At 40.0% G+C, this 10,176-nt stretch overlaps 1 protein-coding gene and 1 long non-coding RNA gene across 2 annotated transcripts; one reads left to right on the top strand and one right to left on the bottom strand.

The window, feature by feature from the left end:
- The first annotated feature begins 1,067 nt into the window (after positions 1-1,067).
- Positions 1,068-7,633, top strand: LOC134185628 (uncharacterized). Its single transcript, XM_062653464.1, has 22 exons — positions 1,068-1,202; positions 1,290-1,310; positions 1,399-1,535; positions 1,595-1,825; positions 1,924-2,067; positions 2,135-2,283; positions 2,347-2,396; positions 2,454-2,757; positions 2,820-2,994; positions 3,050-3,160; positions 3,275-3,535; positions 3,591-3,823; positions 3,884-3,993; positions 4,059-4,210; positions 4,280-4,390; positions 4,462-4,985; positions 5,042-5,224; positions 5,287-5,350; positions 5,418-6,225; positions 6,289-7,026; positions 7,089-7,220; positions 7,292-7,633. Exons 1-22 carry the CDS (start codon positions 1,157-1,159, stop codon positions 7,540-7,542), a joined length of 4,935 nt encoding a protein of 1,644 aa, XP_062509448.1. The 5' UTR covers positions 1,068-1,156; the 3' UTR covers positions 7,543-7,633.
- Positions 7,401-10,171, bottom strand: LOC134185630 (uncharacterized). The gene is made up of 2 exons (XR_009970808.1): positions 8,620-10,171; positions 7,401-8,544 (listed from the first exon to the last, which is right to left on the bottom strand). It is a non-coding gene; the product is annotated as an uncharacterized LOC134185630 (long non-coding RNA).
- Between the last annotated feature and the right edge of the window lie 5 nt (positions 10,172-10,176).

The following is a 10,176-nucleotide window of genomic DNA, read 5'->3' as shown; positions in this document are numbered from 1 at the left end:
GCTGTTCAGTCTGTTTGTCTGTTTGCTTGTTTGTTTGTTGAAGAGGGTGCACCAGTGGAAGTTGTCTGGTTTGCAGTTGATGTGATGGTGAAGTATATATGTTGTTTTCAAGTTTTGTAGCATGTCTGTCAGTTATATGCATGCAATCTTCTAACAGCTGCAGATCTGAGGTTGATCAAACTTTGCCTTAATTTTCTTATTTTAATTTTGATTTTAATCCAGATAACACTAGCTCATTCGTTTTTGTCTAAAGCTGCCTTTTAACTTAATTGCAGATGTGCTCTTGAAATCCTCCAAAGTTAGCTATATCAGTTGAGAGAAACAAACATTATGTTATGACCATTCATTTGGATTTTGTTGCAATACCAAACGTCAGCTCGTCTTGGTGGATGATCTTATGTCATGGGCACAAGAAGTGATCCATCATTCCTATTTGGCTGCAATGAATATATTATCAGGCTCCTTATATGATGGTGAGTTTACTCATTATTACAAACAGGACTAGTGCAGTCAATCGACTATCTGTAGTGAATCTTCTTACCTCAGTTTGGGTGGTCGATGTGCATGAGAAACAAAGCTAAGTAATATCTATATTTGATGGACTATGTAGCATTTGCATGATATCTATTTCACTTGTCTTTCTACGTAGAGATTTGAGTATGAATAGTAGCAAACTGTTGTTGCATTATTCACTTGCTTTCAAGAAATACAAATATGAATTAGTTTAGACAGCAACAGATTAAAAATGGTTTACATTAGGCATTGGTATTACAAGTGCTTATATATACTAACAAACGGTTCTCAGTTCTGTATCAATCACATACGGTAAATTATGTGCATACATCATGATCAGTTAACTGGAGCTGATCTTATAGACAAAGATAATGAATTGCAAATTTAATTTATTATGGTTTAAGTAGATGCTGTGTAAAGGTCATGGGTTATGAGTCTCTCACAAGTGTAGGTTGAGTGGTCTGACACAACTACAAAATTATGTTTGATTGATCTTAGAGAGAACAATGTTATCAAGTGATCAATGACGTAGGACGGTACCTTATGAGCATCAACAGATTTTGATTAAACAACCAAGTCTTTGATCACAGCCTCATTCTCATCAAATCCTTGTGGAGTCAACATCGATTCAGACTTGGACAAGATGAGGATTCTAGCGTTTGCTTTGTTGGTCACATTGACTTATGCAAGTAATAAAACTTTTTAGTCAATGAATGCTTACTGGCTCTTTGACTTGCTTGTTTCTTTGATTTTTTGTTGTTGCATTACTGGTGCAGCTCCACGACCTTGCAATACAGGTAAATGATTTGTCTATGTCATGATTATAACTGTGGTCACTTAAGTGTACAGGTGTACTGTGGTGATAATATTTGTGTTTTGCTGCAGGGCGCGAACTCTACTATTCTTATGTTTCTGAGGCATTACAAGGCATTCCTGGTACATCACCTTTTCAACCAGGTGTAAGGATGGAGATGAACTTGCGTGTGAGGACACTGGATGGGTCTAACGTGATGGAATTGAAGGTAAAGATCGAATTCTTTTGTGTCAGATATTTCTCATTTGCCATGGTCTTTGTGTGTAGGTTACAGACTGTAGCAGCTTTGCAATACCAACAATGACTGTTCAACCTTCAACAAAACTGTGTGAAGCGCTGAAGATGTATCCATTGCTATTTGAAAGGAAAAATGGTCAAATCTATGCTTTACATCCTCATGAAGAGGAGCCTGATTATATTCTCAATGTAAAACGAGGTATTCTCAGTGCTGGGCAAGCTACCACTAAGGGTTGGGATGACATCGAAACAGTTGAAGAGGTGAGGTGAAATTTGATGATTTAATTACTTATCACCTCAGCTGATTCATTAGCCACTTTAGATATTATCAGTGATGTCACCCTATGATTATTATGTAGGTTGATGTTCTGGGCGATTGTTGGACTGATGTCAGAGAGTATCACACAGGAAGTGAAACATATGTATTGAAGAGTCGAGATACAACCAAATGTCAACGATGTACCTACTTGAACAGGCCTTCACTCATATTTACTCCCACCATAGTGCGTTCAATATTACTTCTTGTAGGAATGGGTTATTGATGCTATTGCAACTTGTTAATTTCTGCAGGACCAGGAAGCAAAGTTCGCTGTTGGTCGAATGACAGCTGAATACAAATTTTTAAATGATGAAGACTACTTTACTTATGCGAATGTGACTCAATATGAGGAATTGGCTCCACTCAGCAAGGAGGCTGGGCGCATCACCAGCACTCTTAGGTTGGTTACACAAAGACATTATATTACACTGATGTCTTATGACAAGTTGTTCCAATTCTGTAGACAAACGCTTGTGTTACTGAAGACAGCTGATCTCGAGTGCGAGCAGAAATGTACAAATTATAGATTTGTAACGTTATGACTGAGTCCTAAGTGATAAATTTGTTTAGTTACAACCTCTGGCCGTTTGTTTGACTTGAGATTTGACTGTCAAGCCAAGTTTCCAGATCGTGATACTGTATCTCGATATGAAAAAGCAAGGACAATCATCGAGAGTTTGCCTGATGTTCAACCTCACGCTGTTCCTCTTGTATTCATGAAAGTAATTGACTACATGCGCCAGCTGAACAGAGATGAACTTTTGAACCTGAGAAATGAGTACTATAAACCAGAAGCACAAGAAAAGATGAAAAAATACCAGCGTGATATTAAGGAAATGAAATTTTTGTTTCAGAAGAATATACATTTGAAGCAGTAAGATGGTTGTGGTATAGTTTACCATATTTCATGTCAATGTCTTGTTTTTGTGTTTGAAGTGAGTTCTTTTTGGATGCTCTGATGTTTGTTCAAACTGATCCAGCAGTGGAAATGATTGTTGAGTTAACTAAAGACTTCCAACTTATTAAGTCTCGAAGGTTGGAGCTCACTCTTAGCTTGGCTGCTACACATCTGGAGTATGTTGATCCATGTAATCTACTTCTATATACTACGGTGAGAATTTTATAACAATGTCTTGTTCCAGCAATAAGAATTGTACATTGTGTAGAAACTGGTCACCAACAATAGAGAAAATGAGACTATGATACTTGTCTTGGGTACAGTTCTTGGTCGAGTCTACCATAGTGAAATGGACAAATGCAGACTTGAAGTCAAGAAAGTAATGTTTTGTTGATCTAGTTCGTCTTTATGTTACATTGCTGTGTGCTGAATGCCATATAGCATGGGTGTATGTAGCAGTCAGTTAATATTGTAAATTATTTTTTGTATATAGGCAACAGATCTTCTGCTCAATACGATGAGGGAGTCCATTGCTGAGCTTCCTGTTGAATTTGATCTTTCTGACCTTCAGAACAAGACATACAGAAAGCCATACAAACTGGCTATACATGCCATTAAAGCTCTCAAGAATGCAAGAATTCCAACTGCAATTACTGAACTCAAGAAAGCTGTTACCAATATGAAACTACTTGTAGAAGGTCGAATCCAAGCTCTTTATGCATTGAAGGAAACCTCTATAAGAGCACCTGAGTTGGTGAGCAGTTGTTCAAGTGGTGGGGTGATTTCTATTATTCACTTTCTGGTCATAGGTTCGATGGTATGCGTTTGACTTGTATATGAATACATCTGAGGATGAAGAGCTTCGTATTGCAGCCTTCAATACATTTATACACACTATCAACAGTCGCTACACTGTCCCTCGTGATCTAATGATGAAGTTTAGGAATTCCATGTTGACTGAAAAGAGTGAAAATATCAAGAGCTATGTTTGCAGCTATGCACAGAGCTTGATCCACGCTCGAGATACGTCACTTCGAAAACGGTATAACAGAGAACTGTATAAAATTTGGAATTATTTGGATGACTAGCTTTTTGTTTGCAGTCGTGAGGCTGTATACTATCTTTGGAAATCAGCTGATGTGTTTCCCATTTGTGAATCTGCTGACATGAGTTACTCACAGTCGAAGTCCATTCGTGGCTATGCCTCTCTTGGTATTGTTCATCTTATCTGAATGTATGACTTGTACTGATGTGTATCTTGATTCTACTTGGTACAGCTGACCTTCCAATGACTCGTCCTCTACCTCGCGATGTGATGGGAGCTGGTGTGACAATTACATCAGTTTATAAGGATTCCAGCTACATTCCACGTGCTTCTTCAATGAAGGTGAAAGCCAGCATGTTTGGTTATGAATTTGATGTATTTGAGGTGAGTATATTGATCATAAATGTGTTTACTTAACATGGCTTGATTTAATTTCTGTTGTTTTTGTTACAGACTGGTTTCCGTGCGTCTGGTATTGAGGAACTGATTCGCCATGTATTTGGCCCCACTGGCTACATTTTGAGAGGCACACGCAAGAGCAATATCAGTGGCCTTGCAAGACATGTATGTGTATTTAAGTTCGAAAATGTACAACATTCAAACTTTGAATTTCATTGCTTTGGTTTGATATACAGGATGACTTTGATTATGACAGACCAAGACACAATGTATCTGCAGCTGGTTACCTGAAATTTCTTGGACAGGAGTTGCTATGGGAACAGATTGAGGAAGATGAGATCATGGAACACTTGTACAATGATGCTGACATTACCAAACTACGCAGTCTTATCACTGAAGCCATGTTTGAAAAACTCACTTATAGTTCATTTATTTCCAAATCAATGGAGTTTATTCAACATTGGAGGAAGGGTTACATTTATGACTACTTGAATAAGGGAGAAGTGTCTTTGTGGAACGAAACTTTCAACTTTACCAAGGCTGCATCGTTGTTGGATATTAAGACTGTCATTCCAACAATTCTTGGTATGCCGCTGTATCTGGATAGCAAAGCAACTGGATACTTGCAGCTCGATGCAGGAAGTATTGTCACCTATAAAACTGAGCATCCAATTTATGATTCTCTTCCCACGTGGATCCAGAAATTGTTCGGTTACGAGGAGGAAAAGATGGTCAACATATATGGAGAAATTACACCAAAGCAAGATTTTGTTTGTGGGCTTAGTTGCACTGCTATTGATATACCTTGTTTTATAGGTTCTCTGTTGCAATGGATGTTGAATTTGTACTGGATGCATATGATTATCAGCCAAAGCTTGGTTTCTTTGCTAACGCAACATCCAACTTCACACAACGTATAGAAGCCAAAGCATTTACTAACTATACTACAAGCATTGAGATTCTTGAAACACCCCACGAATTATGGCTTCTAAATTCCAGGTTTGATGTTCATACATGTTTTATGATGTACGGTTACAATTCATTATAATGTATCTTTGCAGCTACACACCATTTGCTGAAGTGGATGGTCAGTGGTATATACTTGGTGTTGAAACAAGAAACAACGTATGATGTCATTTTGCAGCATGTTGTTGATTATAGTAATGATGTCTTGATCTTTATTGGTTTCTAGACTCAGATCTATGAACCTATTGGTGCTGACTTTGTAGGCATTGATGTTTTCTCTAATATCAGTTACCCCAACACTAGCATGCTTCCAATGGCTCCCCTGTTTCCTCTCTCTGGACCAGCCAATTTCACAGTTATTTTGATGAACTTTAACCAGACAGTAAGGAAGCTCAATTTTACAGTGTGGAATGAGACAGAAATGAGTTGGGCCAGCGGTCAAATTAACACAAGTTTGACAGGAGTCGGATCTAACAAGTGGATCAATTCATCACTGTGGTGGAATGATTCATCACTGGGCTGGATGCTTGGTTTTGATAAGTTGATGGAGTTTGCTGCTCTTGGTTCTGATAAATGGACAAGTATGTTCAACTGGTCATTGTCCAGTCTTCCAGTCAATGCCAGCAGTTCGTTCAATATCACTTCTGAAGTCTTCTACCCATCTGCCTTTGAAGGCAAACTTTCCATCAACACAACCTTTTCAAACTTAACTGGCATTTCCAAATTCAATCGTACATACTTCTATGCCACTGCCATGCACAGGCGATATAATGACACAATGAGTGCTCTCATCAGGTTGCCAGAGTTTGAAATCTTTACCAATGGCTCTCTCAAGCAGAAGAAGTTTTGGAAGCTATTTGCTAAAGGTTACGTTGAAGGAAGTCAGGAGCATTTTGTTTTTGTCAATGGCACTATAGACGGATTGAAAGTCAATGCTACCATCGAGTCCAGTTTGTTTAGAATCCCAGAAATGAGGTTTTTGAATCTTGATAAGATCTATGGAAGCGTCAACCTTTCATTCCCAATTTTCAATCGTGAGTTTACATATCATTATACTTATGAGTTGTCACTATAGTCAGGTTTGCGTACATTCTTAGCTGTGTGTCAAGTTTTCAAGAACCACTTTATCACATTTGATGGCTTGAAGTACACATACAATCTCAGTCCATCTTGTGAGTATGTATTGGCGCGGCACAGGCATCTCAATGACACATTTGCCATCACCATTCATGATACTGTTGTTAAAGTTTACATCAATGGCAACGTATATGAACTTACACCTGACAGCACTCAGTTGAAGGTAGACGGTGTCTGGAAATCTCTCCCATATACTCTCCAGCATGTAGTAGACGTACGTACAGTGACACACGGCACACAACGCTATGTCTATTTTAATGCATTTGCTGGACTTGATGTATACTACAACAGAGGTGACTTTGTTATCTCAATTGATCGATTGTACAGCAACCAGGTAGCTGGACTTTGTGGCAATGCCAACTCTACTGGAACATACGATGATGAAATGAGAACACCGTCTTGGAAGTTGGCTCCTTCTCTTGAGGCATTTACTCAAAGCTGGATTGTACCAAAAAGTCAGTGCACAAAAGAACCCGCACTAGTGAGAACCCCAGTCACCATAACACCAACTGTCATGCCAGACACACTTCAGTTTTGTACCAAGTTGTTCAATGAAGTTCTAGCTGATGGCTATCATGTCGTCAATATTACACCATTTTATGATGCTTGTGTTCATGAGAAGTCGTTGGGACGTGAGGTTAAGCCAGTCGTGAAGGCCTATGTCCTGGCTGCCAAGATGGAAACTGTCTCCATTTATGGTCAAATTATTAAAGAGTACTATAGACTGATTGCTTATTCAGTTTTGTTTCTTGTGAATTAGGTTGTAAGTATGACCTCTGGAGCAACTGGAGTGAGTGCAAAGGCAACGAACAGTTCAGAACACGAACGGTTTCTTACAGCTATCTGCAAAACGCATGTCTGGATCAAAGAGAAGCCAGAATCTGTGATAATGGTATTTTGTGATTTCTCTCTGAATGTTTGTTTATTATTCTTTCTTTTTTGAATTTTTATATTTTTGTGCAGAGTTCGACATCCATCCAGAGTGCTCAATCTTGCAGAAACGTTGGAAACATAAGTTTCAAGACAAAGTCTGCAGATCAGAGATGAAATTCCCTGCTTGCAGTGGCAACTGTGAAACTGTGTATTCATCTGAAAGAGAGGATGTCACCGTACGCTGTGCTACCAGTGACATGTTGACTGATGATCTTCTGAAGAATGGTGAACCCAAAACTCTTTCTCTGAGCAGAGTGGTGGGCTGCCACAAACTTGAGTAGACTGCGCATGTTGTCAGACATTGATTTGTTTGTTTGTCTGCCTTGGTGTTTGTTTGTCAGTTTGAAGAACACATGAGTGTTAGCATGAAAACAGGTGCACTCTAGTGTTCAGGCTTCTCGCAACTGCAAGTATGGGGTAGAGTGGTCAGCCCAATTGCTGAACATGTCATTTTCTTCTCGGACACTCTACATGACCCAATGTCTAAAACCATTGCATGTTTGTATTATACTTACAGAACTTACTGAATGAAATACCCGTGTCAACCTAAGCAAAGTAAAACAAACTCACTTGGTGTATCATCGCTACTAAATTAATTAAACCTATCCTCACTGGATGGAACGAATATTTCTAAATTAATTAGGCCCTGACTTAGACACCAGTGGTTTTGCGCTTATGCGCTTATGGTCATGCGCGCGCTAAACCGTGGCGGTTGTTTGTCCTGGTCTTGCGAGCGTTAAAAGGTGACGGTTGATTTGTCCTAACTGTTCATTCCTAACGAATGCGGAGCCACAAGAACGGATGACACGGCACGCTTGTATCCTGACACAGCGGCATCGATTCTTCTTTCTCTAGGGCGGGTTTGCCAAGGAATTCAAAAGTCTATATGTATACGTATGTCTTCCTGCAAGAAGAATTGAAAGAAATGGATTTATAAATCAGTTGCTGCCAGGATACATGACATAGCATTTCCTAATGCTCTGGAAACTACCTAGAGGAGAAGTCCAACAAAAATGAACTTAACTTGTATGAGTAGATCTTACCAAGACAAATCGATCGGTATAAGTTACTCCGTTATCTTCGCATTTGTATACGAGAACGAGCGATGTTTCTGTGATGTACAACGCCCACGCGCCTGCTCCGCGCTTCCTGGACGATTAAGCTCCGCCCACTGAGAACGAATCAATGCGTTTACGGATGACTGCTACGGATGTATCGAGAATTCCGAATGTGAATGCGAAGATATTATGAAGATCTGCCTTCTTGCCGTCAGTGGTTCCTCTCTAAAGTAAAATGGTGTCAGTAGAGCTGTTTTCCCGCCAGACTTTGAAGCAGAATTCCTCAATACCACGGCTTACCTAGAGAACGCGCTTGTGCTTCAGTACTTGTTTATCCTTGTTCTTTTAATATCTGAAGAGAAACGTTCAGCGCGCCGTCTGGCGTGTGCAGCAGAGGACGAACCCATTTGGACATCCGGGATTGTAACCTTCTACCAATCAGCGGCAAAAGAAAGTAAGCAGACCGGATGTGAAAATAGGAACGTCCTCTGTAGCACACGCCAGACGGCGCGCTGAACGTTTCTCTTCGGATATTAAAAGAACAAGGATAAACAAATACTCAAGCACAAGCGCGTTCTCTAGGTAAGCCGTGGTATTGAGGAATTCTGCTTCAAAGTCTGGCGGGAAACCAGCTCTGCCGACACCATTTTACTTTAGAGAGGAACCACTGACGGCAAGAAGGCAGATCTTCATATCTTCGCATTCACATTTGGCATTCTCGATATATCCGTAGCAGTAATCCGTAAACGCATTCGTTCTCAGTGGGCGGAGCTTAATCGACCAGGAAGCAGGCGCGTGGGCGTTGCACATCACAGTAACATCGCTCGTTCTCGTATACAAAAGCGAAGATAACGGAGTAACTTATACCGATCGATTTGTCTTGATAAGATCTACTCATACAAGTTAAGTTTATCTTTGTTGGACTACTCGGTCAGAGGTAAGAATGAATGGCGGGGGGGTCCAGTTTGTCAGCAGATTTGGCTACGCCCGGATATTGGGTATGGCCGTACCAAATTTCCTAGCAGAGTAAGTACGACTCTAGGAAATCCAGTAAGGTCTGTCCGTAGCAGGAAATCTGGTAGGACTGTACTGAATATCCCTAGGAAATCTGGTACGTATATCTGATATCCTAAATTGTTCAATCTAATACAAATATCTAGTATGCTAAAAAATCTGGTACTTAGGATATTAGGTACGGCCACACCATACCTAATATCCGCATACCCAATTTCCTACTACATTGGGTCCATTTATTACGCTAACCCTAACACTGGCTCATTTTTGGCTACTACTAATGTACAGTACTAGGGGGATGACTTGGTCCACTTAGTACAGTTTTGGCACGACAGGTACCACAACTGGACCTTGCACGGAAGTAGTCAGCCTACAGTCACTGGTAAGTTTGTGATCTGGTGGTGTTTCGTCTTGAACGTGTGACTGTTTGTAGGAGACCCAAGCGAATGGAAATATGCTGCATGCTGCAAGGCCCAGTTATTGACCAGTTGATACAAAAGGAATTACCGGCTAAACTTAATTCTATCTCATCGTCTCCATTAACAATTACAAATGTATGAGGTACAGTACAATTCAGGCTGAGGTTGCACTATTGAAGATGGTTGCAAGGTCAGTATAGTGTATAGTGGTCGAGATAGTAGCAGCAGTAGGTGTCTTATTAATACATGTACATGGATGGAAAGTCTTCAGCTACTAAAGACCCAATAAGCCAATCTTCTCTAACACCCTGCCAACACTGCACGCACAAAGTCTGAAAGACAATACAAAGAGTTGTAGAGGCACAACCAGCGAGGATAAAATGATGGCTATATATTTTTCTGGTTTGTTGGTTGCAATATATGA

Source organism: Corticium candelabrum, chromosome 10 (assembly GCF_963422355.1).
Source record: "Corticium candelabrum chromosome 10, ooCorCand1.1, whole genome shotgun sequence".
In the NCBI taxonomy this organism is placed as follows: domain Eukaryota; kingdom Metazoa; phylum Porifera; class Homoscleromorpha; order Homosclerophorida; family Plakinidae; genus Corticium; species Corticium candelabrum.
This window is presented reverse-complemented; position numbering and strand designations above follow the sequence as displayed.